We start from the raw sequence: 26,233 nt of genomic DNA, 5'->3' as shown, positions 1-26,233 counted from the left end.
CCCCTCCCGCGCTGTGGACGCCCGGCCCCGCCCCCAGGCCTCTGGCCCCGCCCCCTGGAGGGCACAGCCCACTGGGCGGAGACCACGCCTCCCGGGCGAGTGCGCCTGCGCGGGCATCCCGCCGCTTCCCTGGAGGTCAATAACAGCGGCCCAGAAGGGACCCGAGAGGATGCGAATGGGATCCCAGCATCTAGGGGCCGCCCTAGATGGTCTGAACTCAGGCTGCAGCCCCCGCCCCCTTGCCAACCAAACACTCACTTCCATGACACCGTTTGGCCCCTGGACTGTGTCTGCTGGCAAAGAGCAGTGCCTGTCAGTCTGGAAGTGACTAGCAGGCTCCTCCAAACCACTCCGAGTAGTTTCTCCGAAAGTACCCTGTTTCCCAAGGCCCTAGATTACACTTTAGTTCATTCGCTGTGGGTGGTGCTTTGTAAATTACAGACGGCCTTATAGGTCCTCACTTGTCCGGAATCTTGAGGTTGATGACAGGTGAAGCAGATCCCCGGTTCTCGCCTTCTCTTCTCTGGGAAGCATTTCGTGGACAACCGGGCCTGGAGGTGAATCCCATTCCCTGCTTTGCCTCTCAGCAGAGACCCTAATTGTAGCTTTGCAAAAATGAGACCTGAGGAGGAGAGCATCTTAGACCGAGGAAACCGTGCCGCCCAGGATGCAAAACCCTATCAGACGTTGAATTAAGACCATTGTTGCTAGCGACAGAAACCCAATCAAAGCAACTTCTGCAAAATGGGAACTACTGGGACACGTAGCCGTAAAGTCCAGGGACGGTGGTAGTGTCAGCCACAGCCGTATTCAAGGTCTCATCGTCCTTACTTTGTTCTTTCTCTTTTGTGTTAGTAGCCTTTCCTTTTGGTAGAGAGTCTCAAATTTTCTATTTCAAATTCTAGAGAGAATGGATCTGATTGGCTGAATAATGACCATTGCCCCTATCGGACAGAGCTTACTCTTTCTTGCCACCTCATAGGCTGCCAGGTAGCCTATGAATTAACAACCTTTGGGTCAGGTGATCGCCATTCTCCAATCAGCAGCCACCCTTTGGAGCACAACGGCATCAATGAGTAAGGCGGTCTCAGCTATTGACTCTCCCAAGACACCCACGTCTAACTTGAGGGATGCTGTGGTTGGTTTTGCAAACGTTTCGCTTTGAACACAATGACAGAATGGCTCCCATTGACAGCAGCTTCCAGAAAGCTGGGTTAAAACTGTTTCTGATAGATGGGGAGGGCTAGGGCACATGACCTTACAGTTTTGACATAAGCCCTTTTGTGCTATATAATTTTTAATCCTGTGCATGCATTACTTTGGGAGTAAAAAATTAGAAAACACTACTGGTGGATTTGCTTTGAGTTTACCTTTACTAATTCTTTCACTCATTGGTGCTGTGTGGGAATGTAGAATGTGGGCGTGATGGCTGGAGCTAGAGCAGTCATCTTGAACTGTGAGGTGACCATGTGAATGGAGGCCATACCTGGCGGCACAACAAAACAGAAGGAGCCTGAGTCCTGACACCGTGGGGCACGGTGATACTGCTGGATGCCCACCTCTGGACTTTCACAGGAGAGGGAAATAAACCACCTAGTGTAAGCCCCTGTTGTTTTGGGTTTTCTGTCACTCACACCCTTTAGGTCTCAGACTTCACTTCTGGAAAGTCCCTTTTGTACCCACAAGACTGGGTAAGTGTCCCCCTTGCCTGTTCTTCAAACACCCCACACTGTTTCCTTTCTTGGCACTTAGTACATTTTTCTGTAATTGACCATTCAGCGCCCCCACCATGATAACGTCTGTAAGGACAGGCAGACACTATTTTATGCATCATTTTACACAGACGCTGGAAACCTAAAACAATGACGATAGGAACTTGCAAATGTGACAGACTCAATGATTCCACCGAGGGTGTTGAGGGGAAATGACAAACTGCTATGTACTCTCTGCACTAACTGGGTCATTGCCAAGTCATCTTGGGGGGCCAGGGCAGGCTGGCCCTTCTGATTTAGGGCAAAGGAGGGCAGGAGAGAAAGTGGCAGGAAATTTGAGTCATCTGAGGCAGGTGGCATTGGGAAAGGGTGCTCTCCCTACCTTGTTTCCGTCTATTTTCCACTTCTGGCTCTTTTCAACCTCCCCCCACCCCACACCCCTGCTCTTGCCCCACTCCCTTGGGTCCTGGTCCCCTGTTACTTGCAACTATGTCCCCACGTCCCATGCCTCAATTGTACCCAACTTCATTCCTATTCAGACTGCGCCTGATCCATGCAAAAAAAGAGAGAAAGAGAAAGAGAGAGAGAAGGCAGCTCCTTAACTCTTCTCTTGTTCATTCCTTCCACCTGCATTCACTAAATCCTGTACCGCTGAGACCAGTGGACACAAAGATGAGCAGACACCATCTCCAGCCTCAGGGAGGTCCATTCTCCATTGGGATTTGAGAAGAAAGAGGACATCTCCCTATTCCAAGACATCTCAGTCCTTCAGATGACCTTGATTAGGAGCAAAACTTATTAAAGTAGAAATAGTCCTTGTGTTTCCTTTCTACCACCTTCTAAAAATTGTGTGTGTGTTGAGTTCCTCAGCACTGGATCTTTTTATACTGGTCAACCAGATGGAGAAGTGATGGAAACAGAAGTGAGGAGGGCCAGACGGGAGGTCAGAGTTTGAGGTAACAAAGGCAAGATGTTTGAGAAGCTGAGATATTGAAAGAGCTTTGGGAAATGGGTTGGAAAAGCAGTTTTTAAAGGAAGCTTTGCCATGTGGTCTATGTAATTCCCAATTCGATCTTCAAGAGATCTTCTGTGAAAACTTTGTCCTTTTTTGCTCTTTCTGGGGTTGGAAGTCCGATCTGTCTGGCTGGTTTCTCACTCCTGCTCCTTCTCCTGGTTCCCACACTGTGCACAACAGTTTAGTTTACACAATCCAGAAAGGCAGTGTGCCTCTGAGGCAGGGACTGGTAGCTACTTATCCATTCTCTGGTTTTCCTTAAAACCAGACTATATTTTATGATATAGCAATGTGCCTAGTGCTAAAAGACTGCATTTCCCAACTTCCTTTGCTGTTACTTATGACTGGGTGACTTTGTGATTGAAATATTGAGAGGAATTTCCTGGAAGGCTGCTTTAAAAGAGCTGATTCAGCAGGAAGGTGAGTCTTTTTGCCTTCCCCACTCTTCTTAACTTCTATCTAGATTTCACATGTGATGGCTGGAACTCCTGCAGTCATATTGGACCAGGAGGTGAACTTGGAAATGGAAACCATTCAAACTCAGGATGGCCTATGTCCAGATTTGTCTTAAGTGGGAGAAAAAAATTAAGTTTTAACTTATTTAAGTTATGATTCTTTTAGAGTTTTTGTCATGTACACCCAAACTTGAAACTACTGTGTGGTTAATATGGTACAGCCTTATTATTATTATTTTGGTGAGTTTGGTCAATGAATTTATATTAAAGAAAATTTCTTTCCTTTATTATTTTGTTAAATTTACGCATAAACCACACATACACATACTCCTGCGTAAATGCAAAATTGTGATTGTAAACATGCCTTCTTAAAGTATAGGTTTGGGGTTTTTTTTCCTTTTCATCTGTTTTTGCTTAGTTTCACCACTAATGAATAGCCTGGTATATGTCCTCTCATATAATCTCATCCCAATCGGTATCTACTGGCCGAAAGAGGTTGAGGGGCAGGGTGGGGAGGACGAAAGACGAGTAAAGTGCAGGCATGTGAAGGGAGGGTGGTGGCCATTGTTGTTTGTCGTAATATTCTGTAGCAAAATCACACATCCCCCCGCCATGTGCCTCCACCCTAGGTTTGCCATGACCTTGGAATTTACTCGGTCACTGGAATGTGAGGTCTCTTCCAGGTGGAAGGCTTTCAGAGCCAGAGTTCAGTTTGCCACATCCTCTTCCCCTGCATCAAGAGGGAGCTTCCATCAGCTTTTCTCCCTGAGTCACAGTGATGAGCGGGGCTCCCTGCCCACCCATGCTGGAAGCGAATGAGCAATAAACCTTAGTTGTGCTGAACCGATGAGGTTTGGGGGTTTTATGTCTTCACAGTGTGACAGCTTATCTTCACTGAAACAGGAGGGTATAACAAGGACTGCTAATTGTCTCCTTCCTCCTTTAGTAACCAAACTGCTAGTTTAAGGCCACCCAGCTAAAGGGTACATTCCCAGCTTCTCTTCCCACCTAAAAGTGCCCCTGAGACTTTCTTATAGCCAATGAGATATGAGTGGAAGAAATATTTACAATTTCTGGTTATGCCCCTGCAGGAAAGGGGCATATCCTGCTTCCCCTTCTCTATTTCCTGCTAGGTGGAATGCAGATGTAATGACAGGAGCTGGAGCAGCCACCTTTGACCAGGAGATGAAGACCACATGTTGAAGATGGCAAGGCAATCAGACAGAGTTTGGGTCTCCATCATGGTGGAGCCACCCAGACAGTTACATGAAAGAGAAATGAAATTGTGTTTTGTTTAAGCCTCTTATTTGGATTTTGGTTATATCCGTTGAATCAGAGGGCTTGTAACCTGAATCAGAGGGCTTTCCTACGTGTTAACCTTGTTTTGACAATTAGAGTATGGTGGATAGAGACCACATCTACTTCCGTGGACTTATGAATGAGTCAGGTAAGATCCCTGCCCTTTGGAACATGTGGTCTAGCAGGGGTTTCAGAAAATCCGCAAGGGCAAAGCCACACGGCAGGGAAAGCTTCAAGGTGCTCCAGGAACACTTGGGAGGGGAACCTCAACCATCCAGATGCCAGAAGAGGGGCACCATCGTAGGTCAGAAGTAGCCTGTGAGATGAGGTTTTATGTGTAAGTGATTGATTTCAAAGTTGCTCCCAGAGAAACCAGTGAGGGAGCAGAGGAAGGACAAGGCATGGGGACGAAGCCAAACCTGGGTGTGACTTCCTGCAAGTCCTGCAGAAGGAAGCCCCGGCCTGCTCCCATGGGGAATATAAGTTGTGCCTCGAAAGTGCCCCAAGCCAAGAGGAGGGGGCGGGGCTTTCAGCGACATCAGCTAAGGGCCACCCGTGCCCATGGGCCATTGTATTAGATGCTCAAAAGACAAGTCACAGGTTGCACGGGAAGCAAAAGCACACCAAAGGCAGGAAAAATGCGAGCCCAGATCACGCTGAGGTGTTCCACACCCTCTGCTCTCTCCAGCATCATCTCAGGAGTCCCCCCAGGGAGAAGAGCCCCTTCCAGCCTCTAAGTAAGCCACTTCTGAGGAACCGGGGAGGAGCCACCATCTGGAGCAGGAGTACATTTCCCCACAGCATTTAGACCCCCACTCCTCTCACACACACACACTTTTTTTTTTTTTTTGGTGAGGAAGATGGGCCCTGAGCTAACTCTGTTGCCAATCTTCCTCTTTTTCCTTGAGGAAGATTCTCGCTGAGCTAACCCCTGTGCCAGTCTTCCTCTATTTTGTATGTGGGATGCCTTCACAGCATGGCTTGATAAGCCACGTATAGGTCCATACCCAGGATCTGAACCAGTGAACCCCAGGCCGCTGAAGTGGAGTGTATAAACTTAACCACTACGCCACCAGGCCAGCCCTCACACATACATATTTTAAGAGCAAGACGCAGGGAGTGGTGTGATTGTTGATAAAGTGCTCAGCTAAGACAGGTCAGGCTCCATCTCTCCCTGGGAGCCTGGAGCTCCCAGGGACTTTGAGCCTTTGGTGTGACACTGCAGCTCCCACACGTTCATCCTCACTGGCCTTGGTGTCTGCATTAATAGGGCCCCAGGAAGTCAGACAAACCTCTCCCAACCCTCAGGCCAACTGGACGTCATAGGAAAGGCCAGCCTCTCCTCAGGGTGGGCGGCAGCCCCCGGACCAGCTGCAGGTCAGACAGCCCCTGGTTCTGCCACGCAGGCCTGAGGCCCCCAAGGCACCCATTCATCCCCCAGCTGAACAGCCCCACACAGCCAAGGCCACCCAGCTAGTGAGAGACTGACTCAGGACTCAAACTGGGGGCTCTCCCACTCTTGACTTCCAGTCCCTGTCTTGTCACTAAGTTACCTGGGTCCAGGGCAACCTTGACCAAGGCCCTTCTGCACTCTGGGCCTCGATTCCCCATCTGTAAAGCCAGAGACAGGACCAGATGGGCCCTTAATGGTCCCCAGATGGTCATTATGTTACACTAACAGGCAGCTCCCTCTTAACCCCTAAATCATGGACACACTCCCCCACACGGCAGGAATACCAGGTGTGAATTTGGGTGCAAAACACATGATTGATTTTATATAATATTTAGAGCACTTACCACGAGTCTAAGCACCCTACACATATCAACTCATTGGGTTCCGTTATTATTCTCCATTTGAAGATGGGGAACATGAGGCACAGAGAGGATAAGTAACTCATCCAAAGTCACACAGCGAGTAAATGGCCAAGCTAGGATTTGAACCCAGCACTTTGTTCTTAAGTGCCGTGCTACACTCCCTCTCATTTTGTAAGCAATGTCACATATCTGTATTTCTTTAACTCAAGTTTAATCTCTCCCCTCCAGGCCAGAGAGAACCTGTACCCCACACTTCCTCCCCCTCCGTAGAATCCTGAGAGGAGAACCACCCTGAGCCACACGTGGAGGCCACCACAGCTCTGTCCCCCAGGGAGGAACTTCCTCTTTCTTTCCCGGCTGGCGCTTGCTCGTCTTCCCACCTCCCCACTTGTGAACGCTCTCATTTAACTTCACCTTCACACACTGGCTGGGGGGGGAGTGTCCCTCAGCCTGAACACCACAGGTGTCCAGTAGTTCCAGGACACTGCCAAGCTGGTAACTACCACCTCTCATCCCGGCCTAGACTACGACCGTTTCATCCTTTCTCTCCTGTGGCTGTGAGAACAGGAAGGAGAGGAGCGTTTGCAAATAGTCCACACACGCACCTGTGTCTGCAAATAATTCAGATCACAATAGTGAGTGGATAACAGAAGTTGTTATCAAATGCAGGCTCAGTCGGCCTTCCTACCATTCCTAACCTTTGCCCCTGTTCAACTCTGGAAACTCGCTATGGAGGAAGTCTGGTCCCTTGCTTTTGTGAAAATCATCTAGAGATTTGAGGGTGGTCCTTATGCCCCACTGAAGTCTGGATTCTCCAGTGTAAACAGCCCCCCACAATGTCAGTCCGCCCTCTGTCTTCCCCATCACCCCCCGACACACACACACTCTCCCCCTTTCCAGTGAAAGGGAGGATTGGAAGCTGGAGAGCCTGACGTTCACTTGGCGCCCAATGGCCCCTCCCCATTTCTTCAGCTTCCCTCTCTCTGTTTCATGTCCTCCCTTCCTCTTACCTTCTTTCATCTCTTGCATCCTTCTCATGTTTTAGCCTCATTTTCCATTTTTCTCCTCCGTTCTCCACAGTCTAGCATCTCACTCACCCACTCCAAGCCCCACATCACCCGCAGGATCAATTCCACGCTCTTGACCATGACGTTCAAGGTCGACCCGTGACCCGCTCCTTGCCCTCCTTTTCCACATCATCCCGAGTATCATTCATGCTGTTCTTCAGATTTTTCTAGTCTTCGTTCTAAACTCAGGCTGGGTTATACTACCATTCTCCCTTGAAATTCAGTGTGGCCATGCCACTTGTTTGGACCAATGAAATGTGAGCAGTATGACACGTGTCACCCTTGGCAAACACTTTGATAGCCCGTGCATGAGCTGGTGTGTGTCCTTCCCCCGCCACGGCAACAGTGACATTGCAGCTGGTGAAGACTCCATCAGTCTGCATCCCCGAGTGAGGATGCCTCCAGTCAGAGCCCCAGATGACCTGCAAGGGACAGACAAGAAGAGCAAGAGAGAAACCTCGTTATGTTTAATTTGGGTGTTGCTTGTTACTGGCCGTACTGCCCATTCTGACTAACACAATGTATCACTTAGGCCCACGTCCCTTGCAATCTAACCTTGCCAGGCAACTCCCAGTCCTTCGAGTCCATTAAGACACCAGTGCTGCCCTTTTTGACGGACATTCTCTCCTCCCCATGCCCACTCAGCAAAGTCTTCCCATCAGCAGTGATTCAGCACAGTTGCCACCTCCACTAGGAAGCCTTCCTAACGTTCCACCCACGGCAGCATAAAGCAGCCCCTCCCCAGGATGCCTGGAGCATGCCTCCGTTACAGCCCAGTACACTTCTTTTCTGACTTTTTGTTTCCTGGACTACAGGGCCACTGCTGGCCCGTTGGGACAAGGCTGGTCCCTCCACGGGGATGAGCTCCCCAGCGGCCTGGCTCAGCACTGGATCATGGAACAGACCTTAGGCCACCATCCCCCTGGCCTGGCAGCTGTGCTCTGGGCACAGACTGCACACTGTCCCCACCCACCGGGCTCTCCTCCACACAGCAAGCATTTTGCAGAATTGGCTTAGAGCATCTTCAAGAAGTGTTCCCTGAAAGAATGAATATTTTCTAGTAGATGAGACTCCCTTCTCTGTTATCCCCTCCATCTCCCGTCCCCTCCTCTCCTCTGCATCGTTTCCTGGTCCCCCAAGCCCAGCACTAACCAGCAGCAGAGTGGTCAAGGCGTGGAATTTGCAGTCAGACAGACCTGAGTTCAAATCTTGGCTCTATCCCTCTCCAGCCACATGCCCTCGAGGGACTTATGTGACTCCTCCAAGCCTCCGTTTCCTCATCTGGAAATTGGAGATGCTCTCAACTTCACGGGGCTCCCATGAAAAGCACATGGAAAAATCATTCACCATCTATAAATGATGAGAGACCAGAGTGGCCAGGGAAAGCCTCACTGAGGAAGGGACAATTGAGATGATAGCTGAACATGGAGAAGGAGCCAACCATGCAAAGAGCTCGAAGAACATTCCAGACGAGAAGAATAGAAATTGCAAAGATCCAACGTAACCAAGCTCAAAAAATGGCTGCTTTTCCACCTCTGGTCTTCCTTCCCCACTTGGACACACCACCGTCCACCAGGGGACATCTAGGCCACAAGTCACCTCCCATGATCTCTCACACAGTTCGCTTGTGAGTTGCTGGCAATGAGCCATCACCCTCCTTTCCAGAATGACAACCCCGGGGCTGCGTGCAACGTGAGGCAGGAAGAACAGGCCTGTCAATAGAGCTGGGTTTGTTCTGGGCCCCAGGCTGTGTGAATAAGCTGGTTATCGCCAGCGGCACCGGGTCCCGGGAGCACAGTGGACGTCACTGCCACCACCAATGACTCTGACCCTCCTGGGTTGCTTGTCCTCCTGGGTGGAACCTCCAGCATACCGATAGGGCCAACAGGAAAGTAAGCAAACACACTTGTCTAATCTTCCCCTCTGGGATCAGGAGGCCCCCGGAGGTGGCAACTCCCTCTGCAGGATCTAGTTCCTCCATTCCTTCTCGAAAGGCGGCCATGGGGCATCAGCATCGGCACCTGACCCTGCGGCCTGGTGGCTGGAACCCAACTTGCAATCACTTGGGACCCAGGGAATGCCCAGCTTTTCCCCATGGGTCCGCCTTCGTCTGCCCTTTTTCTCCACCCAGATCCACATAGCAAAGTCCCCATAGAGCGTGAGTGGTTTTACCCCCCATCAGGGCGTTCAAAGCTCCAAGGTCTTTCTTGAGCATCAAAGAGGCAACAAGTCCATTGAATCCAGGCTCGCCTGAGCCTCTTGACTCAGCCAGGTATTCCCTGAAGAACAGATATGACATTGTGTCTAAGGGCCGAAGGCTGAGCAGAGAAAACTCATTGCTCTAAATGCAGGCCGGTGCCCTGCAATCCCATGAGGGTCCGTGTTGTAGGAATGAGGAGGGGGAGCCGTGGGGCTGCCAAGCTGAGCACAAGTCAAGCACTATCTGTACAACTACCTCCTGCCTCCTAGTGCCGCTCCAGCTGGGGCTGCCCCCGCTGTGCCTGGCACCTGGGAGAGCCAGCTCTCAATCTTGCTTTCCTGCTGCCACGAGATGGCAGGTCTGGCAAGAGAAGTGGGCCAGACCGGAGGAGGGAGGGGAAAGGACTTCAGCTCTGGCACCTGCGGCCTCTGAGTGTTGCCCGTGGAAGCTGGCCGCGGTGCATACAATTGAGCCTTCTCCAACCTTTCCCTTCTCAGAGCTCTCCCAGCCTGAGAACCAGAGGCCCCAGCTCCCAGCACTTCAGTAACTTACCAGGAACCATGGTGAGTTACACGGCCCAGCCCTCAGTTTCCCCGTCTCTAGGATGGGGAGACTGGACTTCTTCAAGAATAGCACTCATTGCAGAATGAGAGGCAACGACAATTAGTGGAACAAGGGGCCAAGGGGTGCATTGTTGATCAGGATGCTGAAGCCACGTCTGGTGATCACAGGTGCCGTGATTGCTTGGCGATGTCTGCCCTGGACTCACAATGGGGAGTGGCAGACCAGGTGTCACATAACTGCCATCCATGAGCTGGAGGACCTTTGGGTCTTTCCAGTGGAACATTCTACCACGCGGGTTCACCGGGCTGAGGTCAGGTAATTATAAGGCAGAAGTTACTCATCAGGAAGGTTGTGGATTCTTCACCTCTCCTGAAGGAACGATGACCAGCGAAAGGAATCTGGGTACAAGATGTGCCAGGAAGGTTAGATCAATTAGGCAATATTTTAAGGGATTTGGAGGACTTGCCTTTTGCTGTCCAGCTTGAGATCATGCCAACAGCTAGAGAGTTACCAGAGGGCCACGGGATGTGGCCGTCCCTCTTTGCCATGTCTCACCAGCAGCGCGTATCAGCTCCATGCCAGGAGCAGAAATTCCAGCAGGAAGGATGCAACCTCCAGCGCAGTTTACCAGAAGACCCAGTTGGGACTGGAGCCCTGGTAGGTACCTCCTTTCCCAGGGCGTCTTCCACATCCTACATCCTGGATCCTACACAGGGTGCCCTCGTTTCTATTACTCTGTTATGAATTCCTCTTCCCTTCCTTTCAGAATATCCCCGTCGCCTCACTCTTTGCTCCCTCCCCATCCAGACCCTGCACTTTGCTCTGTAGATGGCACTAAAGAGGAAGCCAGGGAGGGGGTCCCCAGTTTGTTTTTCCTAAAATTGTCCCTTCCACCTCCAGGCCTTGACATGGCTCCTCAACGTCTCAAGATGGATGGTCAAGCAGCCGTGGGGTGTGAAGATGGCAGTTCGCCACAGAAGAGCTAGAATAACGAGGAGGAGAGGCTCCAGTGACTCAGCCAGTGGGGCTCTACCAAAATCTGCTTTTCTTGGACCCCTCGGGGTATCACCAAGGGCAGAAACTTCAAAATGAAAGTTTTTAAAACTGCTTATTACAAAAAAATCTCAAACATCACAAAAGTAGGAAAGAATAGTATCATGAACCCTGTATTCCATCACTCAACAACAAGAGGTCAACTGAGGGAAAATCCACTATGATTCAAACAGTAAATATTTCTTTGGGAAATTAGAATTACAATTCAGGAGACACAGATTCAGGTAGAAACCCAAAATGTGTTCTGAGGAAGACAAAGGAGGCAGAGGTTTATAAAAGCAAAAGATGCAGGCCCATAAAGGTTGACATTGAATAGCTAATAATTGGTTCTGGCAGGTTGAGTTGACTTGTCAGTTGGTCTTTGGGTGGCATTCAAGCAGATCGTCCTTGGAATGAGGAAATGTGTCACGATGTGACCTCTACTGTCAGCTAGTGTTGAAAAGTTCAGATAACATCTGACGGTGGACGTGGAGTGCTTGCAGAAGCCCCACTTCCTTAACGGCCTCCCGTCTTCATAGTGGAAGCCTTGACATATGCTACTGCATTTTGTTATCGCTCTTCACAAAGATTTACAACATTATCATCTTAGTTGGCCCAGGTTGCCATGGATTGGAGGCTGGAAGTCCAAGATCAAGGTGCCGGTCGATTCAGTTCCTGGCTTGCAGACAGCCGTCTTCTCACTGTGTCCTCACGTGGCAGAGAGAGAGACAGACAGACAGACAGAGTTTTCTGGTGGCTTTTCTTATAAAGGCACTAATTCTATCACGTCAGCCCCATCCTCCTGATCTTATCTAAACCTGATTACCTCCCAATAGCCCCATCTCCAAATATCATCATATTGGGGACTAGGGTTCCAAGCAGGAATTTTGAAGGGGACGTAATTCAGTTCAAAACAATCACACAAATCTTTGTTTTATCTAGATCCTCGTTTTTAAAACTTTTATTATTTATTTATTTTTGCTGGAGTATTTTAAGACAGAGATTACCATTTCACGTTAACACTTATTGTACATCTCTAGAAGAGAAGGATGTTTACAATGTATATAACCACAATGCTGTTTCATTCCAAACAAAATTAACAATAACTTTAATATCTTGTAATATCCAATCCATGTTCAAATATCCCTGATTCTCTCAAAAATTTCTTTTTAATAGTTTATTTGAATCAGGAATTAAGATCCAGAGAACGTATACGTATATTGCATTCCGTTGTTGTCTCTCAAGACTTTTAACAAATAACAGTCCCCCCTTCTTTTTATGTCATTCATTTGTTTAAACAGTGGGAGGGGTCATTTGTCCTCTGGAATGGGTCAAGTATTGGCTTTGGGTGGTTGCTTCCTTATTCCTTTATCTACGCATTTTCTGAAAACCGGTAGTTAGATCCAGACTTGAGTTCAAATTTTTATTGGAATACCTTCTAGGTGCTTCCACGTACTTCTTATCGCATCACTTCAAGAAGCACATAATTTCCTTTTGCCCCACTTTTACGGATGCTAAGATTGGTCAGTGGGTCCTGATGTGGTCAGCCTCATCCATCCATTATGAACCTCCCCTCCCACCTTTCACCTTATGGTTTTAGCATCCATTGACGATTTTCGCCTAGCTCCATCGTTTCTCTAGGAGTTGCAAAACAGTGATTTCCTAATTTTGACATTCCTTCTGAATTTCATTGTTGGAATTCTTTCAAAAGGAACTTTCCTTCATCAACTATGTATAATTACCTGAAATATATATCAGACAGAAAGAAATGGCATAAATATTGATGATTATTTCCCCTTCTCTCTCAACGATTAGAATAATGAGTTGGTGCTCCAGCCATCTCCCATGGTGACAAATTGGATGTTGTATAATATCATATGGAACTCATGGATTTTTATACATTTAATTTGTTTCAATCAATTTGATGTGAGGCTCAAACTCTCTCACTTTTGGCCGGTGGAGGCCTCTGCATATTGATTCCTTGTTCCTGATTCCTTTTCTCAGCCCCCCAGTGGTCTTTGAAGACCCTCAACTGCCTAGTCTCTCAGGATGTCCCGGGCTCATCTTGTGCATTTCTCGGCCCAGCCCTGGAATCAGCTATCTCTTCAAGAATCTCTCAATCCTCTAGTGGGAAATGGTATTTAGAGGCCACAAGCTAGGCCTCAGGATATTCAGTGTTGTCACGTTAGCATTGCTTCTAGGCTTTTCAGCGCCCAGAGCTGGAAAATACTTATTTTCTTAGAAAAAGAAAACTAATTAATTCATGCAAACTTATACTTCCAATTCAAGTTTTAAGATTGCAGGGTTTAAACTTATAGAAAAAGAGATCAGACTTGCGGTTACTGGAGGCAGAGGGTGGGGGCGGCGGGGCAGCCGGAGGAAGGTAGCTGAAACACACAAACTTGCAGTTATAAGATACAAAGGTCCTGGGGATGTAACGTACAACACGATGACCATGGTTGACACTGCTTTACAATATATGTGAAAGGTGTTAAGAGAGTAAATCTTAAGAGTTATCACCAGGAGAACATTTTTCTTTCCTTTTTCTTCTTTCTTTTCCTTTTAGTGTATCTACGTGAGGAGATGGATGTTAGCTGAACCTATTGTGATGATCATTTCACCTTATATGTGAATCAATCCAGCATACCATACACCTTAACATATACGGTGATGTATGTCAATTATTTCTCAATAAACCTGGAAAATAAAAGATTGCAGGGTTTTACTTAAGCTTTTTCATTTTATACTTACATCTCTTTTCCACTGAAAGTCTTGCTTCATAACAACATTAGCATAATTACTTACTTGCTTTTACCCATAACATACATATAATAGTCTCAAAATAATAGTGGCAGTATCACCAACAGTAAAGTTATTGGATTCAGCTTCCAATTTCTTTTTTTCTTTTCTTTTTTTGTGCCTAGAAAATGTCCCATGTGTGAATGTAGAGGCAGAATTCTGCATTTTATAGTCACTTAAACTAACGCTTTGTGCCGTGTGACTTTGTCACCAGCTTGATGCAATTTAGACTCATTTGTTTTAGTTTAGTCTCAGTTTTGAGAGATGTGTTTATTTTTTTTTTTTAATTCTGTCAAACATTTACATGGTCGCAAAGTCAAATGACAAAGCAAGTAAAATCTCACTTCCATCCCTGCCCTTCCCTCATAAATAACTATTTTTATTAGTTTTTGGTTTATTCTTCCACTGTTTCTTTTTGCAAATATACACAGAGGTGTATGGAAAAGCAGCAAACTATCAACACTACTCCCTCTTTTTTTTTTTTAAAGAATTTGTTCATGTATTTTTTTTTTTCTTTGAGGAAGATTAGCCCTGAGCTAACTACTGCCAGTCCTCCTCTTTTTGCTGAGGAAGCCTGGCCCTGAGCTAACATCGTGCCCATCTTTCTCTACTTTTTTTATATGTGGGATACCTACCACAGCATGGCGTGCCAAGCGGTGCCACGTCCGCACCCGGCATCCGAACCGGCGAACCCCGGGCCGCTGAGAAGTGGAACGTGCGAACTTAACCACTGCGCCACCGGGCCAGCCCCCCTCTTTTTTTTAAAACTAAACAATGCAGCCTGGAGATCTCACCCATTCCGTTCCTCTTTGCATCTCTTGCATCTTTGCCTCTTTCTGTTCCTCTTCGGCATTATACCCAGTTGTGGGGATCCATCCTAGCTTGTTTAACGCTCCCTTCTTGAAGGCCACTGTGGGTAGGTTTCCAATATTTGCAAATAAAGTACCATTGCAGAGCGTAGCTTGTGCAGGCATCTTTTTGCATCTTTGTCAGTGTCTCTTTAGGATAGATTCCTAGAAGAAGAAATTGCTGTGTTATAGGGCACATGTGTGTATAATCTGCTTTGTCAAATCCCCTCCATGCGATTGAACCACCAAAACTGAATTTTAACAGTGTGCAAAAATGAGGAGTAGGACGCAGAGCTCCCACTCCATGCCGCCCGAGCCTGGAGACCAGGCAGCCTCCCATTGTCCTCCGCAAGGGACAGGCATGAACAGATCTCAATCAGGAGCACCAAGGCTTTAGGGGGTTTCAGAGGGAGCTGTAAAATTCCATTCTCTTTACTTTGGCTGGAATAATACCAGTTTAATGAGGCAGCCCTGTTCATCTCAGGCTGAGCAGAAGCTCCAATGGGTGCATTCTTTGATTGCTAAGACACTTCAAAGTAATTATTTCTTTCTGTGTTTGGTTTGCCAGACAAAATGTTTCAAGGTATGGATCCTGTTGAGGAATTCTATCAAGTGCTGAGCAAGGGAGAGTTATTCTTAAGTTCATTTATCTGACCTTGGTGGTCTGTCTTTACAAATGGAAGGGAAATTAACATGGTTAGGATGCATTCAGTCTCTTATTCATTCAATCAATACAAATTGAACACGCCCTCAGTCCCCTCTCTACTCCTACCTCTAGGACAGAAACAAAAACCTGCACAGCCTGCAGGCCGAACCCTGCCTGCTGTTACTTGAGGTTTGGTTCACACTATGTTCTTTGAAAAATAACTAGCAGCTAACATTTAAAAATCAAGGGATTTCAAGTAACTATCTAGACTCCCCACTTCTCTCGAAAACGTGGCCAATCTGGCATCACCAGCCCACTTTCGAGCATGGCAGCTGCTGATTGGAGCTGCAGAAAGGCTGCCCCCTTGAGGTGGGGCATGTGCTGCCCTGTGCCCGGAAGTTCCTCATGTCCAGCCCTTATATTCATTCCCTTGCCTCCTGGGCCTTGAGTTAGTGAGCCCTGCCCTAAACTTTAAGGCTTTGAAGACAAGGACCACCCGTGTCTTATTTGACTTTGACTTTCCAGCATCTAGCCCACACCCAGCACACAGTGGGTCTTCAATAAATGATTCTTAGATGAATAAAATATCTTTCAGATGTGTGCATCACATTTCTTCCAATATTAAAATTGTGCAATTGTCATCCTGCTCTAGCCTAGATCTTTGAAACAGATCCACATCATAAGCGCCCCCGATGTATGTCATCTGTCCCACTATCTAAAGCCACTCGTATGTCAGTGGGCTGCCCCCAACGTCTTCACTCTGTCATTTGATCGCTCTTCATCCTAGCAATCTCCTCTCCAAACGGGGACAGCAATGCACACCTCGTGGGGTCCCTGGGAAGACTGCATGAGACCACAAATGTCAAGCATGGCACCTGGCACTTATTTTTATCACATTATTAGCAGTGCTTTATCTCCAAGATAGCAAGAGTCTCCCCACTCTTTGTTAGACTGTGTGGTTTTGGTTTGTTTTCTTTTTTTTTTTTTTTCAGCCAAGCCTCAAGAAAGAGATTACAATAGAAATCTCTGTTTTCTGAGAATTTCTAAGTCTCCTCCTCATAAACGCTGATGGGGCTAAAGATCTTATCAGGGAACTTTGTATTTCTTATCGGTCCATTAGTGGCCCTCAAGGGAATGGATGATTAGGACAAGTCAGAACATATATAACGAGCAGCTCATGCAGACCATTGCATGCTCAGAACTCATTCTTTTGTGAATAGCGAAGCGTGGAAAGAAGAACGGAAGCATGAAGTGGTTTGGGGTCCTAGGGCTGGTGGCCCTCTCAGAGTGCTTAGTCACGTAAGTACGGGGACTGCAGGTGGCATCGGCTTTCTCTCTGGGCTCTTTCTCATCGCCCTCCTATTCTTCCACCCATCCAGAGGTAGAGAAGGGAATGCAATCATTCCCCAGCTGTCTTAAAGTTCAAGTCTCTGTTGATGAGTAGTTTGCCATATGCGTTGTGGAGCTCAGGGGTTTTGGGACAGGCCTGCAGGGTTGCACAACTCCAGGGGTGAAAGACACATCATGGGCTATGTGAATGGCGCTCCCGAGAATTGTTCAGTGCACAACCTGTGCAGCTGTAGACATCGTCCCATCTAGGTACAGCATTTCTCCTGCATGTGCTTCTAGGTCTTCTCCTTGCTCTCCCTCCATGTCTGTGTGTGTGTGTGTGTGTCTATGTTTGTTCATCTCTGTGTGTCTCTCTTTTATTTCTCCATCTCTTTGGATGTCTCTGTGCATGTCTCTGTTTTTCTCTATTTTGATCCTTTCTCGTCTCTCTACCCTCATAATTTATTATTAATTAATACTCTTCTCAGGGCTTCTTCGAGAAAGATACAGTGAGATGACAGTAGCAATAGAGGGTTGTCATTGTTGAGACCTCCTGTATGTCAGGTGTATTATATCCATCATCTCACTTAATACTCAGAACATGCTATGTGAGGGGGTATTATCATGTTGTCTTTTTACAGATGGGGAAACTAAAGCTCAGAAAGGCCATATGGCTTACCCAAGATTACACGAGAGAACCTGTATTCAAACCGACGTCTATAGTCACAGTCTTTGCGTTGTGTCCTGATAACAAGATGACCCTCATAGGGGCAGGCCCAGTGGCATAGTTAAGTTTGCACGCTCCGCTTCAGCAGTCCAGGGTTTGCAGGTTCATATCCCGGGCACAGACCTATACACTGCTCATCAAACTGTGCTCTGGCAGCATCCCACGTACAAAAAATAGAGGAAGATTGGCACAGGTGTTAGCTCAGGGCCAATTGTCCTCACCAAAAAAAAAAAAAAAAAGGATGACCCTCATAAAAATGTTTGGAAACTCCAGAGTGCAATTATAATGCAAGGTGTGGCAGTTACACTGTGACACGGGGCCGCTGCTGGCTGTCACTTATTTGTTTCCCTTTCCCAACGCACGGTGAAAGAATCCCTCTTGTGAAGATCAAGTCTCTTCGAGAAAACCTCAGGGAGAAAGATATGTTGAAAGAATATCTGGAGAAGTATCCCTTCCGTCTGACCCACAAGCTTCTCCACAAACATGCGGACTCAGGAGTAGCTTTTGAACCCATGAGGAACTACCTGGACGTAAGTGTTGGGTGGACGCTGGCGCTCCACAGCACCCCCTAGTGCTCTGGCCGGGCACTGGTTCATCCGGAGGTGTGAGCCTGGATGTTGGGGCTGGGGCGACGTCTGGCAGAAATTCTGGGGAACAGGGACCCCATCCTCAGATGAGAAGGCACTCCCGCCCTCAGCTCTTGGTCTGTGGCGTCTGGGCCCAGCAACGACCAGGTGGCAGGTCAACATGCATTTCTTTGCCAAAGATGTGTCACTGGGCACCCGGGACCCACACGCCTGGTCTGAGGGAGTCGTCCTTTCTGAACTCAGCGAACCCTTGAGTTCGAGTTGAAGGCTGAGCCGCGTCTGATCAAACCACAAAACCAACTGCAGATTGAGTTTGATACCCCAGGCGGAGGAAGTTCTGCCTCCACAGCCCCGAGAAGGATGCGAGTGAAAAGTTGTGGCTCCCCTATGGCGCACGCCGCTCAAAACTTAACCCTACAGTTGTTGTTCTTGATAACAAAAGGTCTCGTGTCCTCTTTAAGAACGCACAGCCCAGTCGGAGAGACAGGCAAAGAGTAAATAAAAGGGCCAGCTGTGTAGTATGGATATCCCATGTTTTGAGTCTAGAGAAAGTGGCCCAGGCTGACCCAGGAGGGCTGCCTGGAGGAAAAAGCTCTCAAGGTGGACCTTGAAGGCTGAAAGGATTTAGAGAGCTGCCAGGGGTACTGGAGGGCTTTGCAAATGAAGGCACTGGGCTGAGCAGAGGCTGTGAGGTGGGGCAGGGGAAGTCATCTTAGGTGATATGTGACATCCCAGCAGAGGCAGGAATCGGGCTTGGCTGGGACAGCCAGGCCTGCCCTGACCACCCCACTTGGCCCCGGCAGATAGCCTACATGGGCATCATCAGCGTTGGAACCCCCCCTCAGGAATTCCAGGTCATCTTCGACACGGGCTCGGCTGACCTGTGGGTGCCCTCCATCTACTGCTCCAGCCCGGCCTGTTGTGAGTGTCCCCCACCCCTGGTCTTGTGCCCCCATTAGCTACTCCTCGGTCCTTGGTGGGCTGACGGATGCTCACCCTCTGTGTCCGCAGCTAACCACAATACCTTCAACCCTCTGCGGTCCTCCACGTTCGTGGCCTCGGGCCAGCCCATCAAACTCATCTACGGCACTGGGAAGATGTCAGGATTTGTCGGCTATGACACCATTAAGGTAACGTGGAAACCAGAGGCTGAGGCAGGGCTGGCCCTGGGAGCGATGGCTGCTTACACGACCAGATGAAGGGTCGGCCCGGAGAACCTGTCTTTCCCAAAGTGCTCCAGCTGTGCCCCTGCTGACACATTAACCCCCAGAATGACTAACCCAGAGAGTGGGTCATCCTGGGGAGGGGCCTCGGGGCGTGGATTTGCAGCTCCTTAGCTTGAGGTTGGTTTTGCTGGGATCAAGGAGAGGTGGAGAAAAACTACCCATCTTTTGTATTCTCAGACTGTGCTGGCACTTTCATTGTAACTTGTGATCCTGCTACAACCTCAGGGACCATCATTATGCCCATTATACAGGTGAGGGAACTGAGGAACAGAGGGAGCGAGGGCCTTGCCAAGGTCACACACCTCGTAGGTGCGAGTCAGGACTCATCCAAGTGTGGGGTATTTGCCGGGCGAGAGCAGAACCGACCTGGGGACTCTGGGGGCAGCCGAGGGCTCCCGGCACCCAGGCAGGGACAGCAAGGGGCCAGAGATGCGAGAGGGCCCTGATAAATGGGTTCCTACTTTTGAGGGGGCCTTTGAGACTCTGCTAAAAACCATGGACTGCCTCCCCAAAAGCATCCGCGTCCAAACACACACACACACACACATCCAGGAGTATGTTTCCTGGGCAGAATTTTTACAAGAAGCCTGGCAGCGACATGGTATAAAGAGCTTCTGTCTCTCTGGTGGATGCAGGATCCACAAGGAATTGCGATGAATTCACTCCATTTCTGTCACCAGATCCTAGTGATGTCAAAATGAAGACTGTCCTGCTCTTTCCTCATTTTGTCCTCAAGTGGGAACCATTTGGTCCCCTTCTGAGTCTCAGTTTCTGTACAAAACGGATGAGACCTATTAGACAGACTTCAAATGATGTTAGCGGGAGGAGCTCCGGGGTCGGATAAATGGACTCCACATGCCTGTTCTGGCTTCTTATAAGCGTGTGAGGTCAGCCCAGGGTGCAGCCAGGCCTCAGGTCTTCTCTGGGCTCACTTCTGCTCTGGCCCAGCGCAGCCACCCTTCCCACACCTGTACACAGGAATACCCTCCTCTCCCACAGATTTCAAGCCTTGTCGACAGGAACCAAGCATTTGGCCTTAGTGTGGAGGAACCTGACAAGATCTTGGAACTCGCGACCTTCGACGGCATCCTGGGCCTCAGCTACCCTAGCCTGAGTGTCAAAGGGGTCACCCCTGTCTTCGACAACCTGTGGAACCAAGGCCTCCTTTCTCAGAAGCTCTTCGCTTTCTACTTGAGCAGGTAAGTCTGGGCTGGACCAGCCCTTTCTCCAAATCAGCTGTAAGATGCTTCTAGTGGCATGAAAAGTTACAGAATGCTTGATCCGGAAGTTTCCTGAGAGAGAGTCTAGTCCAGGGGTCAGCCAACTCTGGCCAGGGGCCACATCTGGCCCGCCACTTGTTTTTGTAAACAAAGTTTTATCGGAACACAGCCATGCTCATTCGTGTACAGCTTGTCTGGGGCTGCTTTTCCTTTACAACGGCAGCACTGAGCAGTTGTAACCAAGATCACGCAGCCTGCAAAGCTTAAAATAATGGTGATCTGGATTTTTTTTTTAAAGATTTTTTATTTTTTCCTTTTTCTCCCCAAAGCCCCCCCGGTACATAGTTGTGTATTCTTCGTTGTGGGTTCTTCTAGTTGTGGCATGTGGGATGCTGCCTCAGCGTGGTCTGATGAGCAGTGCCATGTCCGCGCCCAGGATTCGAACTAACGAAACACTGGGCCGCCTGCAGCGGAGCGCGCGAACTTAACTACTCGGCCACGGGGCCAGCCCTGTGATCTGGGTTTTTACAGGAAAACCTTGCTGACCTCTATAGTCCAAGTCGCTCGTTTGTCAGGTGGGGGAACTGAGGCTCAGAGAGGAGCTTGGCACAAGATTGCCCGGTCAGGTACTAGTGGCAGAACTCGAACTCAGCCAACAGGACACCCCCCACGGTGGGTGGTCAAGCCACCAGCAGGTCTCCCATCACTGGAGCTGCTGACAGGAAAAACTGAGTCCCCTGGCTGGTGGAGGGTCTGGTGGAGGGTGTCAGGAAGGGAAAAGCAGAGACTAGAGGGGGACCTCTGTGGACAGGTTGTCTTCCCAGCAAAGGCTGAGGTTGATCCCATCGATCCGTGCAGGAGGCCCAGAGTGCGGTTGAGGCTGTGGGTTCTGGGGGGATGTGAGTTCAAATCCCGGCTCTATAGCATGAACTGAAGCGAGCTGTTTAACCTCTCTAATTCTCCGGTATACTTGTACCCGATCAAAGGAGATGATTCATTCGACGAATATTATTCAGCATGTCCTGGGGGCCGGGTGCTGCTCTGTGCACGTGAAGGAGATAGACAAGAGGGAGAAAAGGAAGACAGGAAATAAGCAAATAAATAAGGCAAACAGACAACTACAGATAGTAACTGGTTCTGTGAAAGCGATGGATGGTGACGGGAATGTGGTTTTAGATGGACAGTGGGGAAGGCCCCTCTGAGCTGAGAGTCCACGAGGAGAGACAGCCAGGCTTGAGAAGCAAAGTTCCAGGGTCGGGGGGCAGGGGAGAGCGAGGGCAAAGGCCCCAAGGAGCACTTGAGGACCAGTAAGGAGGCCAGTGTGGCTGGAGCCCTGGGAGGGAGGGGGAGGGGATGAAGTCGGGGAGAGCAAGGGACGAGCAAGGATCCGATTCACATTCTTGAAAACTCACCCTGGGTGTGGGCTGGAGAATGACAGAACAGAGTGGAGGCAGGGAGGCCAGGGAAGAAGCTGTCACAGCTCTTTAGGAGACAGAGGGTGGCGGTTTGGTCCAGGAAGGTGGAGGGAAGAGGCTGCGCAGTGGATGGGGTCAGGGTATATGCCGGAGGAAAAGGCAACAGGATTTGCCGATTGATTCGATGGAGAAGGAAGGGGAGGGGTCCTCAGGGATGTCTCCTCCCTCCCTGAGATCTTACCGTGAGCCCAGGGTCAGCTGCATCCTCTGCAGGAGCCAGTGCAAAATGAAAATGGGAGACCCTGTGTTCAAAAAGGATTAGGAATTTCAAGACAGGAACAGCAGAGGTGTGGGGCCCTGTGGACAGCACAGGTGCAGGCCGTGAAGCCGACCCTGTGGGAGCCTGAACACATGGCCCTTAGCACCCCTGCGGCCTCAGCTGTTCTGAAAAATGACAGGCCAGACAAGGTGGCGGCCAGAGCCCACCGTCACAGCATCCTCCAACTGCATCCCCGAGAGCTCTGATTGCTGGGGGCACCCGGCCCTCTTCAGGACAGCAGGTAGTGGGAGGCCAGCCAGAATGTCCAAGTTGGAACTTCGGCTTCACCCTCCCTTAGCCATGTGACCCACCCTGGGCAGGTACTCAACCCCCCCCGTGCCTCAGTTTCCCCATCTGTAAAGTGGAGATGATAGCAGTGCCTACTCCACGGGGCTGTGTGATGTATGCAGGAGAGAGTATGCACGGCCCTTAAGATAGGGCCTGGCACGCGGCTGAGCTTGCGAAAAGCCCCCCGCTATTCTACCCTCACCATGATGCCTTCCTCCCCCTCCCCCTCAGCAAGGGAAAGAAGGGCAGTGTGGTGATGTTTGGTGGCGTGGACCCCTCCTACTACACCGGAGAGCTGCACTGGGTGCCCGTGTCCAAACCCCTCTACTGGCAAATATCGATGGACAGGTAAGCCCCTCCCTCTGGGGACCGTCCCAAGAGATGCCCCCAGCCCCCCCGCAAGCATGCACGCACAGACACGCACACAGACCCAAGCGCACACACTCATAGGTACAGCCCCTGGGTTCGTAATCACCCCAGGCCTCCTGACCAGCGTCCTGACCAGAGAAGAGTGATCAGGCCTGAGAAGGGGGCCCCACAGGCCTGGGGACCTGAGCTGTCTCCAGGACGAGTCTCATGCACGTGGGGCGGCTGCGGTGAGAAGGGGATCAGGGAGAATTCCACCGATCTGAATGGGGTCATGATAAGGGGTCGACCAGCCCAGGTCACCTGGGGCCAGGGGTTCCCAGTATACAGGCCCACCAATTTGAAAACAGGCGAAGTCCTGGGCAAGCCAGGTAGGCTGGTCACTCTAGGGAGAAGCTCCCCAGCCATGGGGAGAGGTTGGCTTCATCCTGGAGACCCGGAAGCAAATCATACAAAGGGATGCCAGCCCCCGCCCCGCCCCCATCCCAGCCACACGGTGGGCAGCGGCTGTGACAGAATCAGGAAGCTGGGAATCCCAGAGTGGCCTGAGAACAAGGGGCAATAATTGATGGGATTCTGTGTGATGCCATCAGACAAAAGCTTAAAATGTCCTTTGGAGGCCTGCGTCCTGGCCGCTGGGCTAGCTCAGCTTTTGCCTGGCCAGGGGCCTCAGCATCTGAGCTGGAGTCTGCAGGGGAGGCAGCCTCTTCTGGAGCAGCCTGCAGCTCCCTTCCTGCCACTCTGAGCATCTGCTGCCCAGGAGAGCCTGCATCTTCAGCATGTGGCCCCCATCATTGGTCAGACACCATACATGTCTCCTGTTGTCCCTCATTCATTCGTTTGTTCATTCATTCATTCAACAAACATATGTTGGGCGTCCGCTGCGTGCTGGGCACTTAAGGGAGGCACTGAGGATACAAGTTGTTACAGACCTCACCATCTCATAGGGCAGATGTACATGAAACAACAAGTCACACAAATAATGAATTACCACTTAGATACATTCTAGAAGTGAGGAAGGATATACCAAGAGCCACCAAGAGGGGAGCCTAATCTAGTCTGGGGGGCAGACGTCCCTGAAAAGGTGACAATGAAGCTGGAACCTGGAGGATGAAGAGAAATTACCCAGACAAAAGGGGTGGGAGCAGTTCTAGGAAGGGCCACCAGCATGTGCAAAGGCCCTGAGGCATGAAAGAGCTTGGTGCATTCAAGAACTGGGAGGAAGTCAGAGAAAGTCAGTGTGACCAAAGCAAAGGGAAACAGAGGGGGCTGTTCTGGAGACAGTCAGGGAGGGGGCAGTGGCAGGGAAGTGACCCTTGTGCCTGCTTTGTTCCCCTGTCTCTCAGCATCTCCATAAATGGGAAGGTTATTGCTTGTGATGGTGGCTGCCAGGCCATTGTGGATACCGGGACCTCATTGCTGCTTGGCCCACAAGACGCTGTCCTCAACATCCAGGAGATCATCCAGGCCAGGCGCTCCACCAGTGGCGAGGTGAAGGGTCATGCCATAGGGTCACTCTGGGGCCTTCCACACTCAGGTAGACTCGCTGGGCCGACCTTCTCTCTCCCTCCTTCTCTGACAGTACTTCATCGACTGTGACGCCGTCAACACCCTGCCCGACATCCTCTTCACCATCGATGGCATCGGCTACCCAGTGCCGGCCAATGCCTACATCCAGAAGGTGAGGGGCCAACCCGGGGGGGCTGCTCCTCGAATCTGAGACTTTCGGTAACTGCCGGGCTGCAGCTGGGAGGAAGAGGCCTCCAGGGGGCCAAGCTGCGCCATTGCAGATGCTGTCGCCCCCTCCTGGCTGGGCGGGGGCCTCCCACAAAACGAACTTCTGGATAGCAAAAGGCAGTGTGGGACAAGCATCCTCAAATAAATATGGAGCCACCACCCCATGCCGGCATGGTGCTAGATACAAGGAGAGGGGAACACCGCGGGCCTCTGCTCTCAAGGAGCTTCAGTTAGACCAGGGTGCTGGGATGAACATGGAAAGTCAGCTACAGCAATCTCTGAAATAGGCCAAAGGAACAGTGACAGGAGGGCTTGGCTGGGGACAGTCCCAGTGTGTTATTACACCATAATTAACAGTGCTCCTTTCCCATCTCAAAAGTGTCCTGGTTTGGATGATAAATTATGTGGTTACCCTAGTCCTAGGCGGCAACTTCCTCTTGCTAAGCCCCAGTTGCCCCTTTGTGAAATGGGGCACCAGCCGCCGCCCCCCTTCGTGGGATGGTTAGATGCCGACATGAATAAAGGATGCTCAGGGACCACAGAGCACCTGGTATAAATGTCAGCTCCCCATGAGAGTTCAGAGGAAGCGGAATGGGTTTAAAGAAGCCTTTGAGGAAGAGAGGGAATTTAAATAATTCTAAGCCCCCAGCCTCAAGGAGGTCTGCCCGGGTGGAGGAAGGTCTGCACGGGGGTCCATGTAATTGGAACCGCAGGGAACCCCAAAGGGGTGCCTGGGGCAGATCCGGCGTAATGAGGGCTGCAGACACGGGGAGCAGCAGGAAAACCACCCAAGTGAGCCTGGAGTGGCCGAGGAGGGTGAGTGTGGGTCCAGGAGGCGGCCGGGCAGGGCTGAGCTCACTCTTAAAGAAAGAGTGAGGGGAAGGGTGAAAGAAAGGCATTTTCCGCAGAGGGAACAACCCAACCGCAGCAGTGTGAGGGGAATTGCGGGTGGTTCTGGTGCCTAGGTGGGCACCCCATTCTGCAGCTGTGGAAAGAGCCACTTGGCTCAGATGAAATCAAGGTAAATAAAGCTGAGAAGCTGGCGGCCCTGGACAGTGAAGGGGTTGGCGGATGAGGGCTCAGGCCGACTATGTGTGTTTCTATCTTCTCCAGGATGCTGCTTTGGGCATCTGCTTCAGCAGCTTTGAAGGCAACGAGGACATCTTGAACAACTTGGAGGAGTGGATCCTGGGCGATGTCTTCCTGAGGCTGTATTTCACCGTTTTCGATCGGGAAAACGATAGGATTGGACTGGCTACCGCGGTATAAATGCAGAGGCCACCCCAGGAAGTAACCAGGCCGCCCCAAACACACACCCCCCACACACATTTGGGGCATTCCCACCCGGAGGTGCTGGCCCCAACTGTCTTTGGTGGCCTGCAGAGCCCTATTCTTGGTAGAGTATAAAGATCTTATTTCCAATGGTGCTAATACGAGTGCATGCCTCTCTTTGCGTCTGGGAGGTGCCTCAGAATCAGGCAGAACTCTAGAATGGAGTCTGGACCACACGTGAGAGGAGCCCAACTTCAACTGGCTTAAACCAAAAGGGAGACTTATCAAAAGGATA

At 50.0% G+C, this 26,233-nt stretch overlaps 1 protein-coding gene across 1 annotated transcript; it reads left to right on the top strand.

Moving 5' to 3' along the window:
• Window positions 1–16,698: 16,698 nt before the first annotated feature.
• Window positions 16,699–25,935, top strand: LOC124229467 (pregnancy-associated glycoprotein). The gene is made up of 9 exons (XM_046644677.1): window positions 16,699–16,751; window positions 17,879–18,038; window positions 18,899–19,016; window positions 19,107–19,225; window positions 20,321–20,520; window positions 22,795–22,911; window positions 24,276–24,420; window positions 24,512–24,610; window positions 25,780–25,935. The coding sequence occupies exons 1-9, from the start codon at window positions 16,699–16,701 to the stop codon at window positions 25,933–25,935; spliced, it is 1,167 nt and encodes a 388-aa protein (XP_046500633.1).
• The last annotated feature ends 298 nt before the right edge of the window (window positions 25,936–26,233 follow it).

The sequence above is a fragment of the Equus quagga genome, chromosome 17 (assembly GCF_021613505.1).
Source record: "Equus quagga isolate Etosha38 chromosome 17, UCLA_HA_Equagga_1.0, whole genome shotgun sequence".
NCBI lineage: Eukaryota > Metazoa > Chordata > Mammalia > Perissodactyla > Equidae > Equus > Equus quagga.
Note: the sequence above shows the minus strand (reverse complement) of the source record. Positions and strands in the feature narration are given on the sequence as shown.

Bases quoted from the DNA above. Each gene is read 5' to 3' on its own strand.
- LOC124229467 (XM_046644677.1), top strand. From the start codon at position 16,699: ATGAAGTGGTTTGGGGTCCTAGGGCTGGTGGCCCTCTCAGAGTGCTTA. The intron at 19,017-19,106 runs GTGAGTGTCCCC...CTGTGTCCGCAG, and splicing joins CTGCTCCAGCCCGGCCTGTT to CTAACCACAATACCTTCAAC. The intron at 24,421-24,511 runs GTGAAGGGTCAT...CTTCTCTGACAG, and splicing joins GGCGCTCCACCAGTGGCGAG to TACTTCATCGACTGTGACGC.